The sequence below is a fragment of the Psittacula echo genome, assembly GCF_963264785.1.
Source record: "Psittacula echo genome assembly, chromosome: 4".
Classification (NCBI taxonomy): domain Eukaryota; kingdom Metazoa; phylum Chordata; class Aves; order Psittaciformes; family Psittacidae; genus Psittacula; species Psittacula echo.
In genome coordinates, this window is record NC_137738.1 from 66378002 (window position 1) to 66396773 (window position 18772).

An 18772-nucleotide genomic window follows, 5' to 3' on the forward strand; every position below is an offset into this window, starting at 1 on the left:
GGCATTTCAGGCCAAAATATTTTCCTTTGCAGTTCATATTAAAAATAACTCACTGTTTATGTAATATAAATAAATAAATCATAATCTATTTAATCTCCTTTGTTGTACTACTATTAGGTGTTAACTCCATGTTCTAATCCTTCATTACATTAAGCAATATTATTTCCTCTTTGCTGTTTTCACCTATCACCAAAAAGGAAAATATTCAGAATGTACTAACAGGAGTCAAAGTACTACGCTGACAGATGACGATGTCCACATCGAATATCAACTACGTTCTAGATATGCAATGGTCATGCATCCTTATCCAAATAACTAATTGAATATGTGAATGTTTCTTTACCGCATGTAAAAATGCGGCTTGTTCTTCTCTTAACTAGGTATGTCATATTTTGCTTTGTTTTCCTCCCAGTTTAAGCCTGTCTATCCTAAGTCAATCATCAGCCATGTCCTCTGGAGTTTTGCACATGGAAAAACGTATCTATCAATACCAATGGCATGAAATGCGATTAAGAGGCTCATTACATGATTCTTCTCAAAAAGTTCTATATAAATTCCCAGAGAAAATGTCACATAGTGTCAGTCACTGATAACTGAGCCTGCTGTAATTCACCTGCTCAATGAAATCTGCCTAAATACTGTTTTTTAAGCATTCACCAAGCAACTAAAATGAATCCTGTAAAATGAAAAGGTCAGATATCATTCACAGTTTAAAGAGAATATATAGTTCTAGAAATGAGAAGAAATAAAAGAAAATCTCAGCAGCAAAACATGCGGGTTTATGCACATACTGAAGTCTCACATATAGTACTGTTTGCAAAGAAAATTCCACGGAACCTTTCGTGTTTTTTAGTACATCACAGTGTCAGACAGTGGTATATGATTACACAGCCCCTAAGAGCTTACCAAATCAATGATACATGCTATGCATTTATTGCATTGCACTGTTAATACAAAAAGATATAATTTTCTTAGTATGCTAAGAAATAAGTAATGAAAACTGAAGTAAAGATCTAGCCTACAGTTCAGATGGCTTAAGGATGCAGGGTTTTTTTCTTTTCCTGTTATGGGGAGTAACCCAGCAAGAACAAAGTAATTTTCTTGGTTGTGATAAGGCACAGGATCTTCAGTCCCAGTCGAAATAAAAAAAATATAAGCATTCGTTTCTAAGAAGTTGCCTTCTTGGCTAAACCTGCATCAAACCTTATTTGTGTTTTGATAGTCAGCTTAATAGCCAGTGTAATGTGTCTTCCCCAAATTGCTGCTTAGATGCACAAATAATTTATGACACAAAGAAAAAGGATACATTGTAGCACACTACTAATGAGTTGCTGCCTCATCACTAGAGACATTCAAAAGTAGTTGAAGTTGTGCAGTAGAAACTCAGTAATTCCACAATTTTCATGTGCAACCCCATACCAGAATAATTAAAGAAAAAAAGTAAGCTGCTACAGCCATAGTAACCTTATTAGTTCCAATATTTCAAAATAAATCAGTCATCACAGGTGGTCCTGAATACTAAAATCATTGTTTTCATTGTGGCAGAAGCAAGAAAATGGAATTATAAAGACAGAGCCATGCAAAGCACTGCATAAATCCCCACTAATGTACAGTCTGTCCTAACAATAGTCACTCTTAAACAGGCCTGTCTTTTGGTATATAAATGGAGCAGCACAACTAAAGCCACATTTTTTTCCAGCATCTCCAGTCAAGCACAGAAGAGTATGAGTCACATTTGCAAATTTTGGCTTAAATTGGTTTAATGCTTCCCAGTGAATGCATAATCCTATTGTTCCTGTCCTATGATGATTTTAGCAAGTGATATCAAAAGCAAGCCCAAAATAAAACTGGAAAAAAAGTCAGCTAGCTCTAGAATTAGCATTTTAACTACCACAATACATTTCATTCAGGGAGGCAAAGCTTCTTGTGATTTACTTTTGCAGGGAAAAACCATGATCAAATCATTGACACCTTTAAGGAGCTTATTTTTAAAAGCATACTTCATATAGTACCATCAAGACAAATTTCTTACTAACTAAATAATTGTACAGCAAAGCTTAATCTAACAGAACTGGAGTAACATAATCTTAGTTATTATTATAATTAGCTTCTTAAGAAGCCATTTATAGTGTGATGTAAATGTCATTAGACACTAGCATCCAAATGTTCTAACCAACAGTAAACTATGTCAATTTTCTATTCTGCAGCTTAATTGTAAAAGCATACTTGTTATGCAAGAATCCTACTGTTGAAATTCGAAATGGCTCATTTTATGAAAGTTTGAACTAGATACCTTTCATATATTTTCAAAAAAAATCCTATTTTACATTATTATTAGAAATCCTGCTTTCCAGTCAGAATATAGCACAATTTTGCTAAAGTAGTACCCATAATTCCCACTAACTTATTTATTAAATTGCTTCATACTAAGACCAAAGAGTAAAACCATCTCACTGACCATTCTTCTTCAGTTTTCCACATCCTTTTACTGATAATACAGTTAAACACTAACAATATAGATACACAATCCATGGAGACATTCAAGGCCAGGCTGGATGTGGTTCTGAGCAGCCTGATCTAGTTAAAGATGTCGCTACTTATTACAGGGTGAACTGATGACCTTTCCGTGTCCCTTCCAACCCAAACTATTCTGTGTGACTCTGTGAATATGCTAAATAAAAGAAGGATGACTTGGCTAACCAAGCTTGTGTTAATATGGCAGTCATTTGTCACAGTAGCTTTCACCATCAGCTGAGCTCTGTCCTCCATTAGCTACCTCTCTGTAAAATCATATCTTCATTTTATTTTTAGTAGTCTTTGGCTCTTCCTTCATCTCCAACAAACAAAATCCCCTCCAAACCAACAGACCACGATGACATCAATTTAAATATTCTCAAATTTTATAGTCTTGACACATAGAATCATAGAATAGTTAGGGTTGGAAAGGACCTTAAGATCATCTAGTTCCAACCCCCCTGCCATGGGCAGGGACACCTCACACTACATATTCCTTCTTGGTTGAAATTTAACCAAGGTAAGAACCTTAGGTGGGAGGTTAGGTAAATCCTTAAGTGGCAGGTATGACAACTTCTGAAAATGCATTTCACAAGGCACCCTAATCGTCAGTAATTTTTATTTCACATGGGCTTTGTGTACATTTGTTGCTTATTTTTATAACTGGTACCCTATGACCTTGGAAAGCCAGGTTCTTTTGACAGTGCCTGAGAATGCTCCACATGTCTAAGATGGTAAGTGATAATTTCATTTTTGCACATATACACACACAAACATAAAATTGTTCATACATTTTTGCAGTAGCTGCAGCCTACTGGTGAAGAGTATGTTATGTTGGGCTCTAAAGATTACTTTTCCACAAAGTGGATACCAAAAGCTTTTGACAAAGGCCTTCAAAGGCCTTGAAGACAACTAGGCAAGAGAGAAAAATAGATCTTTTCCTTTAAGTGACTGAATACATAAAAAACAGCGAACAAGAGAAGAGCAGGCCAGTTTCCACAGAAGTAATAATTCCAGTGGAACACCTCAGCATGGTCTGTTTAATATATGCAGAGAAGATCTGAAAAAGGGCAAGAGCAGCGCAGCTAGAAAGTCCGTGGAGGCAAAGCTATTGAAAGGAGAAAGGACATAGCCAAATGTGATAAACAGGACTATACAAAATGAGGGGTTGGTTTCTAAAATGGCAGCTATAAAACTAGCATATGAGAGTTTCACAAAATAGTCATCCCTGTGCTCATTCATATCCAAAGTAATCAAAGCTTAGAAATTGTTAGGCAAGAGAGAACAAGATCAACCCTATGCCCGTGCAGAAATCTATGCTTTGCCTACTGCTGCATGCATTTCTCTTACCCTCATCCCACAAAAGTTATACTAGAGCTGTAAAAGCTTCAGAGAAGGGCAAAAAGGATCATGAAGCATATGGAAAAGCTTCCATTTAAGTTGTATGTGAATGTCAGGAATTTCAAACCTGGAAGAGAGATGATTGAGTGGCATGAGAAGAATACTTAGAAACTGATGGTTCATTGTCTTTTCCAATAGAAGAACTAAAAAGAAGCAAAGGAAACTGGGGGAAATCAGATTCAGAACAAAAAGCAGTTCTTCACACATCAGGCCACCTTGTTAGAGAATACAGTGGATGGCAAATCTTACAGAGGCTTTATGGGAAAGAGGATAAAAGCTTAGATGAGAAGTCTATTTAGGGCTGCTGAATAGACAGGAAATCACACCTGCTCAGGAAATGCCTCTGAGCTGAAAACACCTGGGGAATTTTCAGACACACCAAGTACACTTAGCCTGGATTTACTCTTTTTCCCCAGGCATAAAAACCATTTACTGCTAAAGCAACTAGCTAATAATCCAACACAGTTCTCACCCAATGCTGTCAAGGGCGTATCTCTCTTTTGAGGCATTACCTATTAAGTAGTAGAATGAGAAGCAGTTTGATTCATTCACCACTTGCACAGTACATCATCCAGTAAGAGTGGATTGGGACTTAGAGAGGTTTTAGATGACTAAGTCTGAAAACAGGTTGACTTAGGAAGATTAACTCCTGCCAAAGATAAGCAACCAGCAGCATTTTGCAAAGCTGTTCAGGACAGTCAAATGTAGAGGTTCCACTTCTTAAATCCAACCTTTTACTAGATTAAGGTCTACAGTGATATGAATTCAACTAGCCAGAATCACATTTCAGTATACTAAAATGAAGTTGTGAACAGGGTGTAGAAATAATGGCACTGTTGACAAACAATTGAAGGATTCGTTTAAAGAAAAGTATTTTCTCTAAACTACCAACCAGCATGATGTGCAACACAAGAGGTGAAAGTATATGCATTGCGATGGGACTCTCCTTATACAAATGAAGGGGAATGGAAGAAACCCTGAGGGAGCATCCAAAAGAAAGCCAGCGATTTCTGTAATGTTAAAATATCCTTACACCAGCTGTATGTACAAAGCATCCCTGACCATGGCAGGAGGTTGGAACTAAATGATCTTTAAGGTCCCTTCCAACTCTAGACATTCTAGGATACGGATTGTGTTTTTAGCTCTTCAGCAGTCTTGCCTCTTTCTTTGGATACTCCTCATGTTATGAAAATGGTATGTAGGTCCTAGTCACTGATGCTAGAAGTGACATGCTGCCCAAATCATAGAATAGTTTGGGGTGGAAAAGACCTTTAGAGATCATCTAGTTCCAACCTCCTGCCATGGGCAGGGATACCTTCTACTAGACCAAGCTGCTTGAAAGCCTGAACAACCTGACCTCGAACACTTCCAGGGTTGGATGGGGCCACTACAGCTTCTCTGAGCAACCTGTTGCAATGCCTCAGCACATTCATAGTGAAGAATTTCTTCCTAATATCTAATCTAAATCTCCCCCTCTTTCAGGTTAAAGCCATTACACCTTGTCCTGTTACTACATGCTCTTGTAAAAGTCCCTCTCCAGCTTTCTTGTAGGCCCCCTTTAGGTACTGGAAGGCTGTTATAAGGTCTCCCTGGATCCTTCTCCAGGCTGAAGAAGCCCAACTCTCTCAGCCTGTCTTTATAGGAGAGGTGCTCCAGCCTCTGATCATCTCCATGGCGTTCATCTGGACACACTCGCAACAGGTCCATGCCCTTATTATGCTGGGGGCCCCAGAGCTGCACACAGTACTCCAGGTGGGATCTCATGAGAATGATGTAGATGAGGAGAGTCACCTCCCTCAATCTGCTGGTCACGCTCCTTTGGTGCAGCCCAGCATACAGTTGGCTTTCTGGGCTGTGAGCTTACATTGCCAAGTCATGTTGAGTTTCTTGTTAACTAACACCCCCAAGTCCTTCTCCTCAGGGCTGCTCTCTAGTCATTCTCCACCTAGCCTGTATTTGTGCTTGTAGCCTATGCTTGTGTATTTCTGCCCAAATAATTCACTATGGTACTTTCAGCTTCACTACACCCACAGATTAATAGCTTTAATTTCTCCTGAGGTTGTGAAGGAAGACACTGATGGAGACTGCAAAATACAGGAGTGTCTACTGCACCCAACAATGTTCTAAAATATAAGACTTCTTCAGCAGACTATAGGGACTGAGAAGAAAATAAGCATGAAACAGTTCTCTATCACAGGCCTGTCCCAAGAAATTGTCTTTCCCTGGGCAGACACTTAGCAACACAGAAACTGCAGCTGAGTCCAACCCAGCTTCAGAACACTTTGTTTAGCTGCGCTGCAAAATTGAACCAAGGTAGCCTGGAGCAAGTAAAGAAGATGGTAAAGAAAATTGGCAATTACAGGAACACGGCTACATTGACCCCTTTCTATCCTGCTGTTAAACTGAGAAAATATATCAATTGAATAGTAAGCAAACACCACATGTTTTTATAACACTAAATTAATTTGAGGCAATGAGACAGTCTCCTATGGCCTATCTCACTAACTGCAGGGTTCATTCTGCCATACTTACTCATGGTGCACTTACTTACTGTATAAGGACTTCAAAAAAGAAAAAGAATAAAAATAATCAAGAAGATATCTCAGAGAGTAAGATACCATTTTGTCTACCATCCAACATTGGCAGAACTGCAAATAATTCATTTACATTCAATGCGAATTGCAACAGAAACATATTCACTCCGACAGCATAACAACTCTTGGAAATTCAAAAATAGAATACAGAAGAGAGGAAGATCTTGTAAATGGTTTTGATAGCACCCACATTGCTGGGCTATGGGAATTCTGTCTGCAGCAAAGGAAAATTACTTCATAGACTCACAGAATAAAAACCCATTAATTGCAGAGATAAGGATGATCAAAGTAAAATAACACAGATATATGTCCCTACTTTGTCCACTTTCAAAGAATTATAATACTTATTTACAAAGGCTTACAATATTTGCAATCCATTTTTGTGTATACTTCAGATGTAATATTTGCCTAAAACTTTTTTTACACAAGCCACCCCACACTTGGCCATGCTGCATTGCTTCCAGTGATTTGATTAAACTTAGCAAAACTATTGAGAGTGCCTACAATAAAAAAATATTTTAAATGAGTGAACATGTTGTTTTATTTACATTCAACTGTAACTGGATTACTGAATAATTAGTAACAAAATTCTAATTTGTGTTTAAACCTTTGTATTATGCTAGCAGTACAACTTTGACAGAGAAAAAAAATAGAAGCCTTTTCTTATTTTAGACAAGTTTATGGGGTTTTTTCCCCCTAATGAGAAGCAACAGCACCCAGTTCTCATTTCTCAACAAACAAAATTAAAATGATCCCAAGAAAAGTTTAGACATATAAGAAGAGGATGTATTTCTCAACCTACAGAAGCTAAAAATGGGATATGAGCACCTTTTTGGCATGGAAGTCTCAGTAATGACTTGATAATACTAGAAGAAGAGTTAATTTGGACCAGTGGAAATAAACATTTTTAAATGTTATGTGGAAAGACAATTTCTAAGTAGCAGCACTCCCAGGGTACATAGCAAGGAAAATGCCATTTGTTTGGTATGTGTACATCAACGGTAAAATACTGAAAAACAAAACCATGTTATACTGCAAAAGCAAAAGTAATTTTGATTTCTCAGAGCCAGGTCCTTAGATCTAACCCTAAGACATGTTAGGGAGAGCCTTTTCCTCTTTATGATTCCTGTAAGAAGACCTCAAAAGCTATTGCATCATACAGCCTTTCATACCTCAGGGATTTCTTGCTAAACATTAGTTCTCTAACCTTATCAAGAAACATGATATATTGCAAATACAAACAATTGGCAGTGTTGTGTACACAAGAAGAAACTATCTGTTGACAGGGAGGAAAGACAGCACAGAAAAAAACCCTGACAAGAAATCACTTAAGAATCAACTGGTCAGTTATAATAACAAAGTCTATATGCAAAATTTATATCTACTAGTTCATTTCAGAGAAGAAAGATTCTTCTAAGGAGAATCATTGAGGGGGAGGGAAGCAAGAATATTATTGACATTTTATAATCTATTCCAGGTATTGATATAATTTTGTTCATCTAGATTATATAGAAAATCTGCATCTTTTTGAGAAAGATCAAAATCCTGTGACTATAAATCCACTCGAATGAAAAATAAGGAAGAAGAAAGTTGGTCTGACTGGAAAACCAATGCATTTTGTACAAGAAAATCATGCATTTTTGTACAAGAGGTTATATAATCACCTGCCAACACTGTAAATGCCTACTAATGAAGTCATGCAGTAACATTTCATTTTGCTCCCAGAGGGGAAAAACGAAAAAGAATCTTTTAATTGGAAATGACTTAGCTTGCAAGAGTTATCACAATGCACACATACTCACTAACTCAACTGCCCTGTCTCACTGCAATAGACAGCATGGTGTATGGAAAAGTTTGCCTAAAATGCTGTTTCTTGCTTAAAAAAGAATTCATAAGAATACCTATGTTTATTGTTCTTCATATGAATCTTTCAGGGCATGGAGCTAACTACTGCATTCCTTAGCTCATTTTTAAAGAGCTCCTTCTGAAGAGAAAACAAATAGAAAACCCTAATTTTCAGGGGATTTCTAATCATGCAGTTTAACTGTATTTTTCATGCAGACTTTCTATGCAATTTCCTAAGGGATTTTTTTCTTACAGAAAAAAAACACAATATTTTTGTGTACAGATGTAACAAATATTCAAATCAGGCGCTACGCTTAGGATTTAAATTCTAATGTTTCTGCATAGCTGGAACTACAAGACTAACTAGATCAACTGGAAGAAGGGATGGCAGGCTGTTATCTGAGAAAGCTGGCCCTTAATATCTTGCTGAAGTTCAGGTTTGCAGCTTGTCTTACTTGAGCAAATGAAAATTTTATTCCAGACTATAACCTCAAAAACAAATTGATAAGGCAAGATGTGTGACCTTCTCTGCTCTTCCATATAAAATGGCTCCGATTCCCTCAATCTGTAACATGACACATATTTAGTTACCCTTCTAGAGTTAACAAACTTTTCTTTGCAGTAAAAGAAAGAAAAGTGGTAATTTGAAAAAAAAAATAAAAAAAATGTTCCTCAGCTGACTTGTTATTATCAAGAAAAAAAATAAACACAATTCCAGAAGTAGCACTATCTAAATCAAAGTAGACAAAAAACATGTAAAAAACCTTAAAATGCTCTGTAGAAAGCAGATATCCAGTCTCATGTACAAGCTGTTCTACTGGCTAAAAAAGAGAAAACAAAGAAAAAAAACCCCCATGATTCATTCTGATGGAGCCCTTTGTAGAATTAAACATATTTCTGGAGTAATCTGTGAAAACATAAGAATTGGATGACAGCCTCTCCAGATAGGGCTGAAGACAGGCTGGTATACTAATCAAATCTTTAAGCCACAGTAAGCACAAACTATGGTAGGTAAGTTCTGTGTGTCACACTGATGTATAGTGGTATATCATCTTAGTTTTATTCAAGCCAACTCCAACATCTGATGTTCCCAGAATCTCATCTACTGCAGTGGGTGAGCTTGCATCTCTCAAAAATTAGTGAAAGGTAAGCTTCCCATGGCAGTTACTTCTTCATAAATGACTTCAGGGTTAGAAAACCTGCAAGGCTTGGCCAAAAATTCCCCCAAGAAAATCCAGGAAAAACTAAGGATAGAAATCATCTTATGCAACATTAGCAGCTAAGTTTGAAACATGGGATCTGGTCTTTACAGCCAGTGGAGAAAGATCTGGCACTTCCAGATGGTCATTCATTTCATTCTACATAAATCTTTTATCCTCCTTTATCATCCTCTGGAAATGCCTGTTTCTCTTCACCGACTGAATGGAGCTTGGCATCATTCTCCTAAATCTTTGAAAATGAATACTCGGATAGCCAAAATTAGAAAAAATCCCCTTAGATATAAAATCATTAATAATCTCAGTTTAAATACAAAACACTACTGCTTTTTAATCAACTCTTGCTTTTCTACATTATTAGAATCAGGAACAAAGCATATAGCAACTTTTTTTGCTGTATTCCTACAGAATGTAAATCTCATTTCACAATTTTCTAACAAGGTTTTTTGCCCATTAATAATAGAAATGGTTTGGCAGATTTCAGAAAGCATGAGTTCCATATTTACAGCTGATATCTAAAGTCTAAAGAATATGTCCTAGCAAATTATAATGATTTTGAGGCAGATCTAATTACTAAATGCTGCACTGATCATTCTTTCAGTATTTTTTAATAGGAAAAGATTTACTTAGCAATTAGCAATTTGATCTACTGTAAAACTGTTGGGTTTGTTTTGGTTTTTTCTTTTCTGTAGGTCGTTAAGATTTTAATTTGCAATAACTGTCCAGCAAATACCAAGTAACTCAATTGGAAATAACAAGGTGAGTCACAGCACCTCAAATCTTGAGATAATCACTAAGTGACCAAGGTAGAAGCTGTCCTACTATACTGCTTGAACAGTGGGTACAGCTGCCCACTTTATGATGTTTCTGTGCACAGGGTATGATGACCTCTTGAAGCAATATACATCACAGGTGCAGAGGAATTATATGACACCCTTACTAAAATATTTAAATCAAACCAGAACAGCAGCCCTGTAGTATATCTATCATCAACAAGTACACAGAGCACTTTCTAGAGCTAGAAAGCTTCCAAATCCCTCTCTGTGCATGGGGGTGAAAGGAAAAAAGTGGTAAACAATCTGTGTTACAGCAGGCCAGGGCACCATGACAAAGCAACATAAGCAGCTATGGCAGTACAAAGTCAGCAGCAGCAGAACACATATGCATGCAGACAGGCTTGAAAAACCAGCAATCAATTGGCTCACCATCACTACAGTGAAAGTAACATCAAAGTTAACAATATTTCTGAAGTACACAGAATAAATTAACTCTCAATTCTAACCAAAAGAGAGAGGCAGAGTTGACATTAAGATAAAAATTCTGCTCAGGTAATTAAGGATACAGAACAGTTGCCATACACTGTATTACTATTGTAACAAAAACCTAAAAGGTCACTATAAAGAAGTTTGTAGCAGGCAATTACAGTGCAAGCAAAATATTAAATAAACTTACTTTGTTATAGAAAACAGACCTTTAAATTAATTTCAGCTTTAGTCTCTGAATAACAATAGGATGACTCATGCTTAGAAACACCAGTCAACTGAAGAGCTATAGACAGTCCAACATTTTGCACTGGTGCATTATAATGAATGTTAGTACAATTGCTTCATATAAAGAATGTTCTTCCTATTAGAAACCTCAATTTTCCAGTTACCCCAATTTTAGCACCTGGGTTCAATATTCCATGCTGAGTGTTTGAATTAGATTTCCCATAGAATATTTTAATCTTTACATTTCAGAAATGCTTGTTTCTGAAAATAAGTTTTACTACCCTTAAGAAACTACTGTGGCCCCCTTGTTGAGAGTAACCATTTGCATCCCTACAAAAAAATCCACTTTTGAACTTGCTTAAATTGCATTTATTAACATTTAAACTTCCTTTGCCCATCCTTCCATGCTCTATTTGCAACCGCCTCAAACATCTATGTTCTAAAAAAAAAAAAAAAATAGAATATTTTTTTTTTTTTTTTAGAAAAAACCCAGCAGGTTAAGGTTGGAAAGGACCTTAAGATCATATAGCTCCAATTCCCCTGCCATGCACAGGGACACCTCACACTAGACCACGCTGCCCAAGGCTCTGAAAATCTTCCACTTTCTGACTTTACTAGGGCATAAGATTCAAATGCAGATGTGTACTGCCTATCTCTATTAAGTGATGGAGGAAGACTAATTATAGATAATAATAAAAACCCCTTAATAATCTTAACATCTCTTTCCTATGACATGCATGTGGATATTTGAAGTTGTGTATTTTACTGAATGTGCAATAGTCCTGACTTTTCCATAGGCTCAAATTTAAAGCTTGTTCAGTATGGTATCTATACCATCCCTGCCCTGCCCCTCCTAGATAATTCTAATATCATTATAATAAAAGAAAAAAAAAGAAAAAAATATAACTTTGCACTTACTCGGAAGTAGTCACTGCAGGCTGCCAGGACTGCTTTATGTGCGTGGAATTTTTGTTCTTCAGCAATAAGGGTGATATCGCAAAGTATGCCATCACTTCTTTGCTGGTTCAGAGCTGCCAGAACAGCATCATTATGGGAGCTGGACTGACAAAGCCTCTGACCTGTCAGCATTTCCTGAACGCTGAGAGGTGAAAAGAGAAAGATTTTGTCAAAAAAAATGTAGGAAATAAGCAGGGTCTGTCTTAGAAAAAGTTCTTCACTATTTCTGACAATACTGTTTGATAATTCTTGGAAAGGAAAAAAAGTCATGAACCCGGTCAGGCAAAAAACATTATCTGGCATAGACATAACAAGAAAAGCTCAGTAAAACAAAGTATTATGAAACCTGATTATATATTTGAATTTAAAAATCTCAACTGTTATGATTTTCATTTCCTGCACTGGAAGCCAGCTGGACTCATAGGATTAATCCAGAATAATTTTAGAATTAAGTGAGAAGAATAAAGGGCCTAAGTGCCAATGGACTGATAGAAAACTCAAACTGATACATTAGTGGAAAGCTGTATGTCCTACTGGTCCTACTAAAAAGGATGAAGACTACTGGTAGATGGCCTGCGTAAGTCTGATACACTGCTTTACTGATTTCAGGTCATTCACGTTTATGAAGTGTTGTGGGGTTTTTCCTGTTTGTTTGGTTTGTGTTGGGGAAGGGATGTGTGCTTGTTTTTAAAATGCTGAGGCTTACCACCTCTGAATATGTATGAATACAAATTTCCATGTCATCCAGCCTAAGACTATCTGATCGCAGTTTCTTATTCTACAGCAGAAGAGACAATGTAACTGTTGATGCAAAGAGAAACAAATCAAACAAACCTGCAAATCCTCTTTGGCACAAAACAATGCAGTTTATTTGAAGTCCGTGAGACTAAAGCAACTTTTATTACCCAAGAATTTAGGTTTTCACTAAAGGAGAGTTTCAAGAGAGTGATTCCCAAGAAAATCAAAATTAATTTATTTTTCTTTTTTTTTTTTTTTTTATTAAGAGGTAAATAAGCTATTGTCTTTCCATTACAGTCATGTAACTCACTGCACATATGCTATACAGCAGCTGTGTGGCTGCTATATTCTCCTTTCCCAGCAAGGCACACTGTCTGTACTGCTTATCTCACTCCTGCACCTTGGGCATCTGTAAACTAATGCAGACCTGCCTTGCAGATTGTTTGCTCTAATCTAAGCTAATCTTTAAAAAAAAACCCAAGGACTAAGACATTACTTCTAGAAGAAGGAAGGCCAAAGTGGAAACAGAGAGAAGAACATGCATCTGAATTTCACTCCCTCTCCAATAGTTTAGATTTCACACATGGACATACTCCACATACACTTCAAACTGATGGATTCAATTGATTCTTTTTTCTTCAGCTGTTTTGTTTGTGGAATGGCACTGATATTCTAAATGACAATCATCAAGAAATGTAACTTGTTAAAATACAAGGGAATTATTTCTAACAATTACTTCTGTAATTTCTATAGCAAAGTGACTAAATCAAATTGGCACAAGTATAAAAAAGCTAGGTGTAGCTAGAGATGGCATGTCTTTATTTCTGTTTTTATTAGCCCCTCACCCAGTGTTGTGAACCAAGACCTACATTCCTACACTGCTTTTTTCATCATCATTCAGAGGTCAAAGTCCTTTTCCACAAGAAAAGAATTATTTCACTCCACAGAAAACAGATGAGAGGGACAAGGTACACGGGTAATTTTTGTGGGGAAATTTTATATACACATGTGTGAATATATCCATCCATACACACACACACAGAGGCATCTTTGGTTTTAAATTTAAGTCTATCATAATCCTTTTTTCAATTCAATGACCAAAGCAGAAAATCAATTGCCTGTAACCCTTGCATTAACAACATATAAAGAATGTATACATATGCAAGGCAATTTAACTGTTATTTATGAATGAGAAGGCATTGACTCATAAACATAATGTGGCCACCTTGTAGTGATATTGTTAGTTGATAAACTCGACAGCTATCAAATGCAAGGAATTCCTGATTTCCTTCTGCTGCAGAAACACGGCAGGGAAAGCAGAACACAACTGGAATGATATGATGTCCCATTAATATCATCAGGTAGGTGTCTGAGCTCCCATATCAGTCCATGAGTGTCAACTACTCAGTAAAACAGCAGCATGTCAGACTAGTGCAAGGTTCTGCAGAAAAGCAACTAGACTTATAAATTCTGCCTGAAAGTGCTCTCAAAAACTAATTAAACTATAAATAACAAATTATCTGATGACACAATGGACAACACAAATAAATTAGAAAGGCTACAGTGGCAAGTACATATATATGAATAAGATTCTTTAAGAGGGAAAGAGAATAGAGGAAAAGAGAATGGGGGATTCTGGAAGGCAGGAAGATGAATTTGGAAAGAATGCTTTGGAGCCATTTCAAAGAACTGAAAGAGTAATATATGTCCTAAATAGTTGAACCCTATACACACAAATGATCACCAGCCACCAATTCAGGTGCATGAATGCAAAATGCCAGTTGCTACCACAATAAAAAATTCCAAGTATAGACAAAGGCATAAAGAAGATAACATATGAAGAGACTAGGGGTCCCATATCAATCCCAGACATGCTTCCCTTTGCTAGAGATAAGTGGTAAAAAGAAAGTACTATTTTGGAGATTATAACATGGATATGTATTTAATAATGTGAATTCCTATCTAATGAACAAAACCATTAGTATCACATTTGTACTTTCTGTTACCTGATTCGGTAAACATTATCCTACATGTGAACAACTTCTTACATGCTACCAAGTACTATACCTCAGGCACCTCTCAGATGGCATCTTTCAGTTTTGCTCTTCTGAATATCAAAGTTTATAATCCTACAGGGAAAGCAGCAAGCATTCCAGCTAGAAAGAGAGAAAGGAAAGGCACATTAAAATTCAAAGCATACACAGCCTCAGCCTTACAAATCAATACTTCTCAGGATGTGTAATTCAAAAGCAACTTTTTTTCAATTCTTCTATTGCAGAAAGACATGCCATATAGATTAGATGAAATTTTATTGGCTAGATTGAGTACAGTCTGAAAGTGGCCTTTCCCCTAGTCTTTTCTAGAAATTCACACCCTACCATCTGAACTTCCTGCACCTACTGCCCTAGAGGCACATCTCCTGTCTGCAAACTCTGGGACACATTATTTCAAGAAAGTAGAAAAGTGGTGAGGAAGGAAATATCTTCCCCAAAATCCCTCAATTTGAAGAGTAGGCCAGAAGCATCTATAGGTGTTTGCTTGCCTCCCAGAATAACATACAACTATAAAAATCTTACATCTCTTGCAGTGTAATCTCACAGGCCTCTCCAGGGTCTAGGAGGTTTGCCATACACCTGAAATCATGCTTTGACTATATTAATTTATCCTGAAAACACAATTTAGTAGGGGAGACGGGATATGTTTACTGTATACTCCAAAAGGCAGGCAGCTCTCACTTCCCTCAGAGCAACACTTTCAATTGACTAATTAGTGCTATGACCAGATACCTCTGTTAACCTGGATGAAGGACAATGAAGCTGGAGAAGAGTCTAGAGCACAAGTCCTATGAGGAGCGGCTGAGGAAACTCAAGTTGTTTAGCCTGGACAAGAGGAGACTCTGGGGAGATCTCATCACTTTCTACAACTACCTAAAAGGAGGTTTGTAGTGAGGGCAGTATTGGCCTCTTCTCCCAGGTAGCAAGCAATAGGTCAAGAGAACATGGTCCCATGTTGCACTAGGGAAGGTTTAGACTGGATATTAGGAAAAATTTCTTCACCAAAAGGGTTGTCAAGCATTGGAACAGGCTATCCAGGGAAGCAAAAGAAGTGTAGATGTGCTGCTTAGGGATATGGTTTAGTGGTGAACTTGGCAGTGCTAGGTTAACAGGTGGGCTTGGTTATCTTAAAGGTCATCTCCAACCTATGTTATTCTATTACTCTATGAACAAACCTTCTGGCAAATATAAACAGTCCAGTACATACAAGTGATATTATCAGACTTATAAACTCTATAGCTTTTTTTAAAAGGCAAAATATTAAAGTCACCACATAAATTAATCCATGCTGTTTAATGACTACTGAAAGTTACTTTGTAACAAAAAGGATAAAGGATATTGTAACAAATAATTATTCCCCAAAAGTTGCCATACAATTACAGGTCTTACACCGATTTCCCAGTACCTGAATAAGGTGACACTGCTGGTTGCCAGTGTTGCCCGGTAGAAGTAGTCATATTTACTACAAGGGGTTTTTTTCTCCTTTCCAATTAACATTATGCCCTATTGCAAGTGCTATCAGAGGTTTCCACCAAGATCAATACTGAAACACCACAAACACCCTTTTGTAGTGTTACTAATTAAAGTGCAAATAATCCAGTTCCTTGCTTGTATTAGTTTGTTGTTAATTTTCCCTGTGAATCTTACATTGACTGGCAGTTTTACTTTGAAAGCCTAATTTCTAATACTTTGAAAGCACTAATTTCATGGAGACTCTGCAATGGATATGTGAAGGCAGAATTAAGCCCTTAGTTGTTAGCCAGCTAACAAACAAATAAACAAACAACCTGCAAGAAAGGACAATTAATCCTTTTCTTATTCCTCTCAATTACAATTAATTCTACAGACAAAACTACAGCTCTTACACCAGGGAGGCACTGTGACATGTACCTTTTGGCAAGTGCTGTCACCTGCACCACCGCAGTGGAAGGACCACACAAGAGTTTTAATTTTGGAGTCCGGTAACATTATTTAGCTGATTGTCTAGGAACACAATAGAAGGAACACTTGAGAATTCCTTGTAGACTTCAAGTCCTTATTCTAAACCACAGAAGGAGCAACAGCCACTCAGTTCACATACAATTGTGTGTTTAGCTAGGTAAAATGTAGTTTTTCTCCATCTCATTCTCAAAAAGAGCAACTCCTAAAATTTCAACCTGGAACAAGTATCCTGGCATAGAAAGCTACATCCTCAACAGCTGAAGTATCCAAAGAAATAAGCTTTTGATGACAGGGTTGTATGGCAAATTATTAACTGATGTAACAGCCAGCACAGCCAACACATGACATTTCAACTCCATATATCACGTGTAATGTAAAAGAAAAAATAGATTTTAATGGAATAGTCAACAGAAAAGTATACTGCTTTCTTTGGCTGCTTATTTAAACCATATGTGGATCATTTAATGTAATACTTCACAGTCATTGAGTTATAGTTCAACAAAATTTGAAGAATGGGGATGTTTCCTATTTTCCTCCCCTTTCCAAAAAGACCGTAATGCTGAGCAAGGCAGTGAGGTCATTGAGAACTCATGCTGATGATTCAGCTGGATGCTCAGCAAACTGGCATGCAGTGCTTCCCAATGATGGTTTCAGAACATTTCACTCTCACCATCAACTTCATTTCTAGTTATATTAAGACACTTCATCCTTCCACAGACAGAAAAACACAGCATAATAAGTAAGTGGCCCTGCTGCTGGCAACTAACAATGCAAACATTTCCTGATCAATGCACCTGCTATGTATACAGTAATGTGTGATCTATGAAACATTTCAGTCATCAAAGCAAGGGGTCTTTTTTTAGTTCTAACTTTGCATTCGTCAGTACCAAGAGGGGAAACTCAGCAGTTAAGTTGACTTATATACACAAAAAGTTTTAACTAGGTCCTTAAATGGTGTAAGTCTTGTGCCAGAACTGCTAATACAGAACTAGTATCTGTAACTATTACACCACTACAACATCCATATAAATGACAGCACTGCCCATACTGGCACAAAGGATTCTAGAGCAAAAATTCCTTACTCCACCACAGTTGTGAATATGGACATCCAAATAAAAGGTTTGAACTCTGTTGTTTGGAGAGACAGTGTCCAGAAGCAACTCTCCTCAGATATGCAGAATTCCTTGTATCATAAAACAATGCATTACAAACAGAAATCAGAAATATACTTAGGTGCCCGAATATTCAGCTAAATCAAATGAGAACTTTTACAATAATCAAATCTATGCAGATATATTTATCAGACATTCTGATTAAATATATAACATATATATATAAAGATATGTATACAAAATACCTGCATAAGAATAAAGATCATAGCATATTGGTTTACTAGCCACTGTCCCAGTCTAAAGCAATCCACCTTGATGTCACATCTGAACAAAGGTACTTTTTTCAGTCTCAGGGCATCAGAACTTAACATTTTCTGAAGAACGAAAGAAAAATGGCCATTCTTCTTCTAGGAATGTAAGTTTCAGAATAGGAAAAATCTTAGATGCCTTCAAACAGCTTGATAGCATTTTCAAGGGGGATTTCATCAGGGTTTGCAAAACATGTCTAGGATACACTGCCTTTTTTCCACATTGTTGGATTTGTTCTCATGCCACCCTGCAATCATATACAAGGGTACCTCAAAACATGGGCCTGACTGGGCCCTTGAGTGCAGACAGGCTACTAAGGGCTTTCTCTCTATTTCTGTCCCTCTCATGATCCGGAGTCAACACTACTAGAAATACAGCTCAATAAACTGTTAAGCTTCTCAATCAAATCATCAGAAATTTCGGCAGGCCACCCTCCTCCCTATTCATCATGGCACAGTGGAAGCAAGTATTTTCATAATGGTAAACTCCCCTGAAACAACAGAGCCCAATTCACATTTTTATAAACAGGATTTTCTTTAACCAACTTTAATCAATTCTTTTTCCTCATCTTCTCTAATCTGCCAATTTTTTAAGTCAAGA

At 37.0% G+C, this 18772-nt stretch overlaps 1 protein-coding gene across 1 annotated transcript in view; it reads right to left on the minus strand.

Annotated features, from left to right (window-relative positions):
* KLHL32 (kelch like family member 32) overlaps positions 1–14846 on the minus strand; it is a gene marked incomplete at both ends in the record, with an annotated part of 93651 nt that extends 78805 nt beyond the window's left edge. Inside the window, 2 exons of the mRNA XM_080616140.1 lie at positions 11980–12160; positions 14824–14846. Coding sequence (XP_080472266.1) covers positions 11980–12160; positions 14824–14846 — 204 coding nt within the window. The remainder of the gene's footprint in view (positions 1–11979; positions 12161–14823) is intronic.
* Between the last annotated feature and the right edge of the window lie 3926 nt (positions 14847–18772).